The sequence below is a fragment of the Crocodylus siamensis genome, chromosome 3 (assembly GCF_052110815.1).
Source record: "Crocodylus siamensis isolate JL-2025a chromosome 3, ASM5211081v1, whole genome shotgun sequence".
Classification (NCBI taxonomy): Eukaryota; Metazoa; Chordata; order Crocodylia; family Crocodylidae; genus Crocodylus; species Crocodylus siamensis.
In genome coordinates this window covers 158,161,127-158,174,607 of record NC_143397.1, presented here as the reverse complement: position 1 = coordinate 158,174,607, position 13,481 = coordinate 158,161,127, and the positions used below count along the sequence as shown (strand labels likewise).

General features: G+C 43.4%; 1 protein-coding gene across 1 annotated transcript in view; it reads right to left on the bottom strand.

The window, feature by feature from the left end:
* Nucleotides 1-134: 134 nt before the first annotated feature.
* Nucleotides 135-13,481, bottom strand: part of CD226 (CD226 molecule) — a 57,422-nt gene continuing 44,075 nt past the window's right edge. The window contains exons 4-6 of the mRNA XM_090037299.1: nt 8,176-8,290; nt 6,799-6,856; nt 135-971 (exon numbers count right to left, since the gene is read on the bottom strand). Coding sequence (XP_089893425.1) covers nt 852-971; nt 6,799-6,856; nt 8,176-8,290 — 293 coding nt within the window. The 3' untranslated portion in view covers nt 135-851. The remainder of the gene's footprint in view (nt 972-6,798; nt 6,857-8,175; nt 8,291-13,481) is intronic.

Here is a 13,481-nt window from a genome sequence, read left to right as displayed (position 1 = left end):
ACTAGAGAAGTGGACACACAAGTAGTAACTTCCCACAATAATGGTTATTACTTATTTTTCAAGGACTAACTTTAATCTGGATTCAAATGGTATACTACTTACTAAAGCTCCATTTCTACTATATAGTAAGGCCAGTTAGCTATATAGCAAATATGTCATGTGCCAGCAACTTTAAGCAAGGAAGGAAAAGGCTATTATATTTTACCTGGGGAACTCAGTTTCATTTCATGTCCAAGGATATTGTCAATAGGCAACAAAAAGTTTCATACTGCCACCACTATAAAAAAAAATCGATTGGGATAGCCATTGGTGAGGTTCAATACATTCAACTAGACTAAACAGAACCTGTTTTCCTTCTGCTTCACTCTTTCACATCAAGCTTTCATGAAATTCAGACCTAGTGTGAACAGATTCAGTTATACTGATATCAGAATTGAATCTGATGCTTAATCTATTTCTCCCACCAAAAATATTATTGCTTAAAATACTGACTAGGAAAGTTTAAATCATATAAACATAAATACTGTCCCGCTCCAGATATGGACTGCATTGTATAGTAGATATACCAAACCTACCTTAAACAAGTTAACATAAGAACCCAAAGCGGTCTGGGCATTCCAGCAGGATGACCAGTGCAGGTCATTTTCCCTGTTTCTTGTTTAAAGTTGTATTAGGTATCTCTAAACTGTACTGCAGAGTGCAGTGCAGACAGCCAGAGTTGGGCAGTTGATGGGAGACTAATGAATAGGTCAAGCTCGTATAAACAGATAATTCAAGAAAAGCCTATGATTGTGCAGTACTTTGATTAGTTAATTTGGACATAAGGCAGCAGCTCATATTCTTATCCTGGGTTAGCATGAGAAGTTTCTGTAGTTGACATAAATGTCCTCTGTCTGCCTGGATGTGGAAGCTTCTTCTCTTTCTGAGTTCGGTGTGCTAACAAAATTGGATCTTCCATAACTGTTCATGGGCTAGAAGAACACAAAGAAGTTAACGTGTTTCAACAGTGAACTGGAAATGGCAGAGGTTCAGCAAAAGAGGACACTTTATTTCACTCAAAGGAAACTCACAATGGAGCTAAACTGCAAGTGCGCCTGTTAGTTGTGAGGGCCGACTGTTTTCAGTGCAACAAGAATAGGAATATCAGAAAAATATAAAAAAGCTGCTTTGGTAACCGTGGCTTGAGGCAAAGATTAGCATGTAAATAGCACTGAGCACAGATCTCATTTACAACAATAGAAGATAATGCAGTAGTGAAACTAAAATTAGAAAGAATAGAGACAAGAAGGGAAGTTGCAAGAATTTACCATGTTTAATCATCTTAACTTTTCAAATGGCCAGAGTTTTCTGAAAACATCTAGAACTTTGAGTTTTAATTATTTCTCATCCCAGGGGAATTGTTGGGTGCTAATTTATGCTTGGGGAAAAATTAAAATGTATCACTTGAAACTTAAAGCCTTTCCATTATTTTCCCAATTTACTTATTATATACTATGTTTAGTTTAAACCCCAACTTGTTCTCTTCTTTTTATCATGCATGGAAGTTGGCAGGATAATGAAGTGTAAATTGCAAAACCATAAAGGCTCCTTTCAGGAAAACACTTTTAAGTTTGGAGGTTTACCTGAACTGTAGCCAGGCCTAATGTATTATCACACTGGGCTGGAACACTTACAACAGGATTTCTCTCAAGGTCACTGCACTTAGTAGATGCCAGGCAGAGTATATACCACTTATTTGTGCACCAGGAGTAGACTGCTACAGAAATAACACTCCCATAGTTTTTAGGCATCTAAGACAAAGAGTGCATCCAGATGAGGACACACATGCAGTTTGTGGCCCCTCAAACTTATTTGAGGGGCCACAAACTACACATGGTGCACGTGCAAGCATTCACCATGCTCCTAATTTGTAATGTGGTGCCAAAATTTGACAGCGGGAAATCCCAGTGTTAAAAAAAAGCCATGGCGAAAACGAGCTGCAACAGCATGTGCCACAACCAGAGCCTGGCCATCCAGATCCATACTCTGGCTGCCACTCAGACTCCATGTGACTGAACTAGTGCTGCATTTGCCCCAGGAGACCCCCAGAACCTCTTGTCTGGATGCACCCTAAATGTCCTCCTGTTGTGCTTTTCATAATGACCCAAATCACATGTGAATTGCTAACTACCTTATACAGCTATAGTTGTGTCCAACCTAACTAAATTTACTCCTATTATGCATGCTCGGAAGCAACTTAGTGCTGGGCAAGATGCAGCTAAGTCCATTCACATTCCATTGTGATCCAACATTGCCATGGGTACACAGAGGAACACTGACCACCCACAGCACAGGACAACAACCTGATCATAAGACAACAAACTAGGCTGGCCTGGAAGAACTTGCCTCCTGGGTGGATTCTCTCCCCTGGAAAATCTCCTGAAATTACCTCTCTCATGTAACACCTCTCATAACACATTCAGTTATACAAGAGGGTGGCATGGTTAAAGTCAAGGCTGAAGATCCAATTGTTCTCAGCTCATTCTGCATATAACAGGTCAGAGCCTCCACCCACTAGCACTGATACAAGTCCTCTGGCCTAAATCCTGCCGCCTATTACAAAAATGCATCTACATGCTGCCCATTGAAATGAAGAGTTGTTCTTCACTGGAAGCAGTTGCTTATTCTTGCAGGGCAAAATCAGATTCACCTGTGGGCCTACTCAAGTTGCGTGCTTGTACCCACTGAAAGTACGGGACAATTATTTGTCTGAACAGGCAAAATAGTTGCCTAATTCTAGTCCTTGATCTCAGAAACTAGCCAGCAGCCACACTACAGAAGTCTTGTGGGTGAAACAGGATTCTGCCCTCAGGACCCTGGTTTCTGAGGAAGTGCTTATGTAGACATTATGCTAAGGGAGGGTTCAGGTTAATGAATTCCATGTACGGAGGGGCACTTAAGTCTTAGAGATGGGTGAGACTTAAAACGTGTCTATTTAAAATATAGTATTTCCCATTGGCATGCTCAGGTAGCTCCCTGCACAGTATGTTAGCTTTTGTGGATCATATTCTTAAGTGACAACATGTTTTCATACATTATACAGAGAGTTTAGGCAGAAAACTTAGAGCTGCTGATTAGGTGGACTGGCACTCAAAATTTAGGTGTTTCAAAGCTTGGTGTTGAAACACTTAAGTTTCCTTTTAGATTTGATTCTTAATTCGTAAGGGAACTTAGGTACCTAACTGCTAGCTCAGGTACCCAATTCCAACATTTAGGTATCCCTTAGCTTCTACAACTCCCCATTCATCTACTGCCTAAACCTGTAAGTGCCTAAGATTCTACTGATAAAATCTTTTTTAAAGATAGTTAAAAGGCAGTTAGCTCCATTCTTTATTTATAATCTGGTAGACCATCCCTATGTATCTACGGTAGATGCCCAGATAAATGACTTTTACTGATTGTCCTGATTTTGTAGGATTTCCCAGTTGTCTAAGCCTAGCTGCTCACATTACTTTGAAAATTAGTTCCCTTCCTCCCCTTTGCCCCATTTCAACTATCAAGCTGGCAAGAGAATATCTCCCATCTAGACTAGGATCCAACGTCCTCCCCTGTTATACTGCATCACCTGAGACATGGAAATGAGAGAAGGGAAGTGAAAGGCAAAAGAAAGGACCTGAACAAGAACAAGAAGCAATGAGAGGTGAAAGGAGAAACTGAAAAATGATCCAAATATACATGCCCGTCACTGAAAATCACCTTCATTACCCCCTTGCTTGCTTGCTTGCTTGCTAGCCTTACCATTAGCGGTGTATGCAACACCAAATTTGACATGGCTCATTGCCAACTGCTGAAGCCGTAATTTAAAATCCTTTGACTAGGCAAAGCTCTCTGGGTTTCATTTCTAAAAACTCTAGTTATCTTATAAATCATATCAGTGTTCCTAGGAATAACATAACAGGTACTGCATTTCCTCATTTCCTGATGCCACTGAAAATAACAGTTAAATAGGGTCAGATTCTGACTTTGGAGCACATTTATATTGGTTGGCTGACTTTATTGGAATTAAAGTCTGGAACACACCAGGTGAGGATCTGACCAAAGTGGTAAATGGTGGCAGGAAGGTAGGGAAATGAGTAAATATCAGTACTTGGCAAATGAAGCTCCTGAAGGCTAAATCTGTGAAACATGAGTTTTCAAAACATAAAACCTCTTCATAAATATAGGACTATTATCACTTCATTCCAGGGTCAAGTTGTAGTAAAACTGCTACTTATACAGGGGTGATTCAGAAAGTAATGGCAATTTTGAAATAAAACTTGTGTGCCATGAGGAGGAAATGACAAAGCAGCAGTGAACACTATGGCAGCACTGTCAACTGTACTTATTATTTACAGCCATGAAGGCTAAGTACAGACGTTCAAAAAGCCCACTCCTGAATTCATTAACTCTTTTCAGGCTAGTCCAACCTGTGTAGATTGAACTGAGAAGCAAGGAAACAGACATTCACTTTTGATTCTGGAAATGTAGCCACAGTGGATCAGGCTAGAAGCTGGGAGGCACTAGAGCAAGCCCTCCCTTCCCTTTGGCAGTGGCTGGAAGGCCGAAGGGAAGCTAAGCTGGGCAGGGAAGGAGGGCATGCCTTAGGCTTAGGTGGAGGGCAGGGAGGGGAATTAAATCCTCCTACCTTCCCTCTCCTCTGCCATCTTTTCCTGGGCTGCCAGCTGGCCATGCCCCCTAACACTTGAGCAGCCACTGGGGGAGTGGAAGTTGGCAGATCCCAATTGGATTTCCATGCCAGTGGAAGAGGGGAGGCAGGGGGGGCTAATCTCCCTCCCTCCCCTCTACCTAAGCCTACTGTCCCACGCCCCTGCCCCCTCCACTCCAGTGGAGAAAACTCTGGCAGGATCTGCTCCATCCCTGCCAGGTAGTCCAGACCATGTCCCCAGCCAGATTTCCAATCCTAACCCCCTTGTCAGCCAGAAGAGCTGTGTGAAGCGTTGGGTGCTGATTCTATTTGGAGGAGATTCAGCCCGATTCGGTGGCCAACTCTGTGAATCTGAATCAAATTCAGAAACTAATATAAAGGTCTGAATACATACAAAGCTCTCTGAATCAATTCAGAAAAGATTCAAAGCATTTTGGAGATTTGGGCAGTCCCCACTCGCTGCCTCAGGGAGCTGGACCCAGACTCCATACCGGTAAGCAGGGGCAGGGGGGGGGGCTAGAGAAAGGGGGAGGGGACCATGGGGAGACCCTTGCCAGGTCCCATCCCCTGCCTGCTACCTCGGCCCTCCTGACCATCACGCAACCTCCACCCACTCTCCCAGCCCCATCAGCGGCTGCCCCACCCAGCCCCAGCATCCTAGCTCTTTAAGAAGAAAAAAAAAAAGCCCCACACTTACCAGCTGCTGCAGAAGCCTACAGGGCTTCTGGGGGCTTGTGACAGGGTCCACACACACAGCGTGGGGCAGTGAGGGGCAGTGGGGCAGCAGGGATCATCCCCCCAACTGGTAGGAGCCAGTGAGTGTGGGGCTTTTTTTTTTTTAATAGAGCCGGGATGCTGGGGCAGCCTTTGACAGAGCTGGGAAAGCAGGTGGGGGATGGGGCCTGTTTGATTCAGAGATACAGCCAATTCAGTGGCAGCCGAATCTCCGCATCAGATTTGGCCGAATCGATTTGAGACAGTGATTTGAATCACCAAATCGAATCACTGTCCCCTGAATCTGAAGTGAATACTAGCCACCTCACACAGGCCTATCAGCCAGCCCTCACTGCTCTACTCAGACAGCACAGCCCAGTCCAGGGTTGCCAAGCACATTGGGGTGCTGCGGGACTGTGATTTTACTTGAACCAGGAAGGGGTCTGGGACAGAACTTCCATAAACCTGTTTGACCTAAATCATTTAAGTCTGATACTACATTCAACCAAGTTTATCTTAAACTAGTTTGGGCCATTTTGAAACTGGCTTGTGTGCACTAAACTTTTCTGTTACAGGTTTAAACCAGTTTCTGATCATTTAAACCAGTTCATGTGTAACTTCTGTCCCTAGCCATAAAGAAGTGATGTGGCCCAGTAAATGATCTTTGCACCCAAGATGATTTTATTTTGAAATTACCATTACATTCTGAAACAGCTTCCTAAAAATTGTGGCTATTTCAAATCAATTTCAGGGAATATATGAAGTGAAAAATAAAAAAACCCTGCACTTTCAATACATGTCATATTTCCAAAGTTGCTCCCATCTTAAAGCAATTGCTAGTTCCACAACAGTAATCTAAATCTGCCTGCAGAGAGCAAGAAAGCTTACTACAGCTCACCTTCTAAGAAGTTGGGAGGCTTCCAAGTTGATTTCACTCAGCCCTGAACTGTCTCTGCTTTATCTTACTACTTGTTTTTAACCTCTACTTCCAGTCAATGCTCAGTATAAAGGGAAGCTCTGAAAACTTCTCAAGAAAATTAAGAGCAACTCAATTACAAGAAATGATTATGGACAGGCTACTTGACATACACATGATAACATTTTTCTCACCTTTTTTACATGTGGATGCTTAACGGAAACAATGATAAAAACTACCAGTGCTCCTTGTATCACACCAGTTTGCAAATAAAAAAAGCCTTAGCCCCTTCACACCTTGATTTTGCATATGCAGTAAAGAACACTAAAAGCAAAAAGAAAATTATGAAGAAATGCCACAAATACTAGAGTTTGGTTGATGTTTAACTTGGATATAGAAAGTAGGTGTAAAAGATACAGTACAAAGAAAAGAAAGATACTGGGAAAATTCAATTAAAAGCAAGTAATTTTCTAATCAGTCTTACCCTGTTCTGAGTGGAGTAAAAAATTTTTGACATGGGCATGATCCTTCTCCTCTTCTTTCTGGTGATACACATTCAACAGGTATATTATAGAGGAACTACATGGTTTTGGTACAGTTACTACCATGCACATTGAAATAGCTTAACAGCCTGAACTTTCAGTACAACAGAAAAAGGTTGTATGTCTGGAACACACCTTGGTGACATAGTTAATGCTTCCCAGATCTTGTAGCAAACAGAACACAAAAAAGTGATGTGGCATCACATCCAGCCACCTTTGACTCTCCAGTCCAAATGACCAAGAACCCATTTACAGCTGGAGTTACTGGAGCTAAAGGAAGACACCTCAAACAATTTGTTACTGTGGCTCTTCTAACACAAGAGACATTAAATTAGCAGTATACAACTAATAATTATACAGACTTAAACAGTCATTAAACATAATGGTGGGCTGGCTTACTCTCCTAACAAACCAAAGGAAACAACAAATTACAACCTCTCCTGGTGCCTCTGAAATCCTGCCTTTGTATGTCTGGCTTGTATATAAAATAAAAGTTACTTGGGGCCAAGATTGGCTTTGGCCCCTACAGGGCTCAGCATTGCTGGTGTATAATAAGTCCATATATAAAATATCCTTTTTCACCGAAATGCAAAACTGTTTGCCAGGAAACAATGATAACCTCTTTCTCAAAATGATTTAAGCCATTGGGAAAAGTGGGGCAGAATTACTTTTTTTTTTCATTTGTCACTTTCACAAAAACTAGCATCAAATTCAAGTCCGGCTTCTTTCAGTCATTCTGGCCAGGGATACTGTAACTTTGGAGCACTACTCTAAACCAGTCTGAGCTTGGCCACCCACAGGGACTGACAAATTTAGAACTGAGTCCCTTATCATATCAGTCCAAAGCAGTGGCATGACTAGGATGCCAACTAGGAGGACAGGAGGAGTGGAAAAATTGGCTGCTATTGCAGCCACTGCAGCCACAACCAGAAGCTCCCATGTGCATAGCAGCTGCCCCTGGTGGCTGGCCACATTGCTATACTTCTGTTCCAAAATGTTCCAGTTGAGGTTTATATCACTAAGCATTTTGTAAAAGCAGAGCTTATTTTAAATTTTTAAAATGGAGTAAATGTTACATTTTCCCCCACTGTTTTCAACCAGATGAAGAACTGAGCAGAATTTCCAAAGCTTGGAATTTTGAAAAAAAAGATGGAATTTTTTCAAACCCACTTTTTTGGGGAGTGGGGGGAGGAAGGGGTTAGTCAACTCTACAGTGGAAAGCATTAGCAGTTGTGACAATAGGAAAATAGCCAATATGGGTCTGTGACACTTTGGAGCTACCTGTTATAATGAGGACTTGGATCTGTTACTCTACTTACTTTCTGTGGTAAACAACGGTGCTGATGATGATGATCAGGAGAACTACCAGTAGTAGGAATGCAGCAGCAGCTCCTCCGGCAATGAAAAAAGTACCCAGAGAATGAGCCAGACCTTCTAGAAGATGATGATATAATGTTAACATTTTGGAGATGCAGTAAGAATACACCACATCACATCACATTAAAATTCTACTCAAGAGCTATCTACATTGAAACAAAAGTAATTTAGGCAAAAAAGGAAATGAGAGTGAACTGCCCTTCCTTCTGTTCACACCTTCACAGACACGTATTTTCTATTTACATGGTAGCTCTTGGAAGAAATTAAATAATGCTAGGTAACAAAGCAGAATATAGAGATATGAAATAAACATGACATACTTTATTTTCTTTCCTAAGAAACCACAGTATAACATATGCTAATGTCTTGATGTAGAGATAATAAAAATACTGGCCCATTAAGCTGTTACAGATTCAGATATGCAATAGCCCCCTTTACAATGGTTATCCTAAACCAGCTGAAGAACAACCACTCAAGTAGCCCATGGACAACAAGACTCAGATAACTCTATTATTTAAGAAGTCCTTGTCTTCTCTTCAGAGTACTAAAAGGGTTACCATAGTCACAAACAGACTTGCCAAGAGATATTATATAATCAAGTCAGTTTTTTCTTATACTAAAAATAGCCAGACCTGTTTGTGCTTGTAAAGGCACTCTCACCAAAATGAATTTAATTCTGTATATCTCAGTGTTGCATATTATTGCATTCCAGGGGTCAGCAGCCTCCAACATGGCATGCCAGAGCATGGGTATTTTGCTTGGCTCACACACCTTGAGATGGACAGTGGGGAAAGGGCTGGAGTTTCACTGCCAGAACAAGGATCGGGCCCCTCATGGCTCCCCCCACCATTCACCTAGATCGGGGCAGGCAATTATTTTGCGCAGAGGGCTGCTTACTGAGTTTTGGCAAGCTATCGAGGGCTGCATGACAGGCAGCCTAGGGCAGATAAAAATTAATTTTCTAAATTTTTTAGGGGCCCCGTGGGCCGGATAGAACGGTCTGGCAGGCCTTGCTTACCCCTGGCCTAGATGTACACATGTACCTACTGCCAGCAACAAGCTGGGCTGGGGCTCTGCAGACCCTGATGCAGCTGCTTGCAGCCTCCTTGCCACCTGCCACAAGCAGCCGGGGATCTATGGCGGATGGCAAGGGCCTGCCCAGAGCCTGGGCCAGCTGTGGTAGACAGCCAGGAACCTGAAAGCAGCTGCACCAGGGTCTGCAGAGCCCTGGCCAGGCTTGTTGCTGGTGGCAGGTGCATTGGCACCTGTGGCAGATAGTAGGGGAGTTGCCAGGGGCCCAATCATTGTGGCAGCACGGCCTTAGGCCCTTCCCCATTGCCTGTCCTGAGGCATGTGTGCACCTGCCACTGGCAATTAGTCGGGCCAGGGCTCTGCAGAACTTAGTGCAGCCATTTGCACGTCTCAGCTGCCTGCCACAGCTGACCCAGGCTCTGAGCAGCCCCTGCCACTTGCCATGGAGCCCAGACTGCTTACACTAGGCAATGGGGAGATGCAAAAAGCTGCACAAGGGTCTTCAGAGCCCCAGCCAGGTTCACTGCCAGCAGCAAGTGCATGCCTGTCTCTGGGCAGATGGTGAAAAAGGAGTCCGGGCTGTGCTGCCACAATAAGGATCAGGCCCCTTGCAGCTCCCCCACCATTTGCGCTTGGCGTGCCAACATCTTTCAAGTAAAGGTTGTGGGGGTTTTGGCTCTCTGCCCCAAAATGTTGTCAACCCCCGTTCTAGTCTTTAACCAAAAAACAGTTCCAATAACTGTAACCAAGGAAGAAGGAGCTATATTTACACTTGGCTGCACATTGCTTGACGTGTTTACATTTTGTTCTTGAAAAAAAAATGTGAACTCCTTGAACGGTAGTCAAAGTCTGAGAAAGCATCCCTGATAAAGATGACTTAAAAACCAGATTTGTGCTATCCCAAGTGTGGGACTCCCCTGTTTGTTGATCTATCTGCATAGCTATATTCATCTGAGTATCTCAAATATTAAGATGTGCTTGCAACACTACTGTTACATGGGAAGTGTGCTCTTATTTTGCCAACAGAAAAGCAAACTACTGGAATTAGGGAAGCAACTTGCCTGAGGTCACCTACTCTGTGGTGGAGCCAAGATTTGAATTCAGTTTTGATGAAGGGACATGCACCCTTTGGTGAGGGTATGGAAACTGAATAGCGTGTGGGCTGAAGTGTTATTTTGAGTAGATTTTTATCAAATCTTAATACTAAGATTAATAAGAGCAGAAAAAAGTGTACATTAAACCACAAACATTTTAGTCAGCCTTTGTGCAACCCACAATAGGCACTGCTTCCTGTTCCTCAGAGCAGCAGCAGCAGCATGCATACCCAGCTGCACTAGCCGCAAATACTAACCCTAGCCAGCTATTCCCACCACCTTGAAGCAGATCTTAAATTTCACAGTGTGCTCATGACTCACCAAGCCCCACAGCCCACCAAGTCTTGGGAGTCATTCTCTCTAGCTATTTACATAAGAAAATGTTCCTTACACTTTCTTCCTCTGCTTTTCCCTCACATGCGAGTGGTAGGACACAGCCTAAAGCAGCAATATTCAAAATAAAATTGCTGTTTTCAGTATTGCTGTTGCTGTTTTCAATATTGATAGGAAGCAAGAAGGGTAAGTAACAAGGAGAAGGGAGGTCTGTGGTGAGAAAAGCCGGCTGTAAACAGTTAAAAATGGGAAATTATCTCCAGCTGTATGATACAGGCAACCCCCCACCCCGTTTAATGCTGTTTCACTTAGCACTATTTTGCTATACTGCTCATTTGAAATTGATACCTGATTTCACTTAGTGCTCAGCTAGTCTCATTATAATGCTCACGGTCGCCATCTTAGGTCATTAAAAACAATTTGTGGTCACCATCTCGGATCATCAAATACTTTTGATTTCACTTAACACTCATTTCACTGAACGCTTGGTTTTTCAGGAACCAATTAAGAGAGTTAAGTGGGGCTTGCCTATATATAAAATTCAGTGTATTGGTGGTTCTCAAACATTGGTTCAAGGACTCTGGCTGGTCAGAATGAGTTTCTTGTTCCCATCTGGTTATTAAGCTGCATTCAAATACAGCTAGCTGCTTTTCTAACATTATTTTTCCATGCTGGCAATTATCTTGCCAGAGACATTATATAACTTAAAATAGGATGGAAGCAACCCATGAGAACACAGCTTTATAAAGATCCAGTCCATGCTATTAAAGAGTTTTAAAATCCTTGCTAGACATCATTTTGTTGTTACTATCTATAATTTTTATCACAGAGCCTAGAGGACTGAAGAGCAGGGCTGTGTAAATTCCCTTTGAGGATCAGGCCGGAGAGATTGGAGACAGGTGGTGTTCTGTTCTAGTCTTCAATAGATTTTCAGTCTGCGCTCATTCTTGTGCGCAGTTGTTGCTTGGTGGCTCCACATATTTTCCATCAGGGCACTTGGTGCCCTGATGGAGATATGTATTATATTGTGAAGATATCTCCATACTGGAGATATTGTTGGCAGGTTTTGTATGTCTTGTCATAGCATGGCCTGGATCCATTCAGTGTGTTTTGGGCTGTAGGAAGTTGGCTTCTGGGGATGAGGTTAATGAGGATCATGAGGCTTGTTTGAATTTACAAACCACTTTTCACAGACAAGCCTATGAACTGCACTTCATCAACCTCCTAGGTACAGAAACTCATGGACTCAATACAGATATTGGAATTACACTACAACCTGCTGGACATCTGACTCCCCAAGCACCTCTCCATTTTTACCTGCACTGCTACATCCCCCTTCTCCTCTCTCCCTCCCCCCAGCCTGTCCCTCAACCCCTGACACCTCCATTTCCATTTTCACTGACTGGCTTTCCTACCTGAACTGCATGCCAGCCTCTGGCGTCTTTACTTTTCCTTCCATCCAGGAACAGCACACACACTAACTGCAGGTGCTTCTGCAGCCAGATAAAGGGTTTTTCAACCCAAAAGCTTGCTAAGATATATTTCTCTAACCATTCAGTTGGTCTGCTCAAAGATACCAGATTAGATTGACCCAAAGAACCTTGTCTGCCAGTGCCATGTCCTTAGACTGACACCCCTAGCACCTGTCCCCAGTCAGCTGACCGGAAGGACACAGGGCCCTGGGCACATCTAAACCCCAGGGCTCGGGCTGGTAGGGAGAGTTCTCTGGCAGCTGCTGGAGAAGAAGCTCCTTCAGGAAAAGAAAGAAAGGCTCTGTGATAGTCTGGCTGCCTGAAATGCTGCTGGTGCTACTGTGCTGCTTACTAAGTTATTACCTGTTCTTATTTAAAGTGGTAGACTGAGATGAGGGCTGTAAGGGAGGGGCATACTACTGTCTTGTGTAAAGGCCCCAGCACCAGTGAGGGCACACCTTAATGCCACAGTCTCACGTTACAAGTTTTGCTTGTCAGCAGCTTGAGATGCAGTTTCCTAGAAACCCCTGCATCTATCTCCTTGAAACCTGGCAGGCTTTATGGCCTCAGCAAGGGCTACCGTGCCTGCAGTTTTCACCCTGCTGCACCTCAACACACACACATGACATGAGTTTTGCTTGTCAGCCAATTGAGGTGTAGTTTCCCAGAAACCCCTGCACTTATCTGCTTGAAACTTGATAATCTTTGTGGCCTCAGCAGGGGCTACCATCCCTGCTGTTTTCAACCCCCCTTCCCCATGTCTTCACACTTACAAGTGACATGAGTTTCGCTTTCAAGAATTTAAGGTGCAGTTTCCCTGAAAGCCCTGCATCTATCTCCTTGAAACTTGGCAACCTTCATGCCCTCAGAAGGTGCTACCATCTCTGCTGTTTTCATCTAAATCTGCCAAAAAATTTCAAAGTTATGGGCAGCTTTGTGCTTCCCCATTATAGCCTATGGATGAAACAGCAAAACAGTTTCAACTAAACAAAATGGAACAGTGGCTCAAAACAAAATGAAACTCAAAATGAAACACTGTCCCATCAAAATGGTGAAATGGAAGTTGAAATGAAATAATGCTGTTTTTCACAGCCCTACTAAAGAGAGGCTGTTGCACAGACGTACAAACTGAGGCACCACTGTGCTGGGCATTGTAGAAACACAAAACCAGTGGTGTAGGGTATTCATGGAGTTCCCGGAGCAAGAGGGGGAGACCATTCTGCTTACCCCACTTGTTCTTCACCCCTAGATACGCTGTAGTTCAGGGTTGTTCTGCCCAGCTCCTGAGGCCAGGCAGAGGCAGTGCAGAGTTTTCCC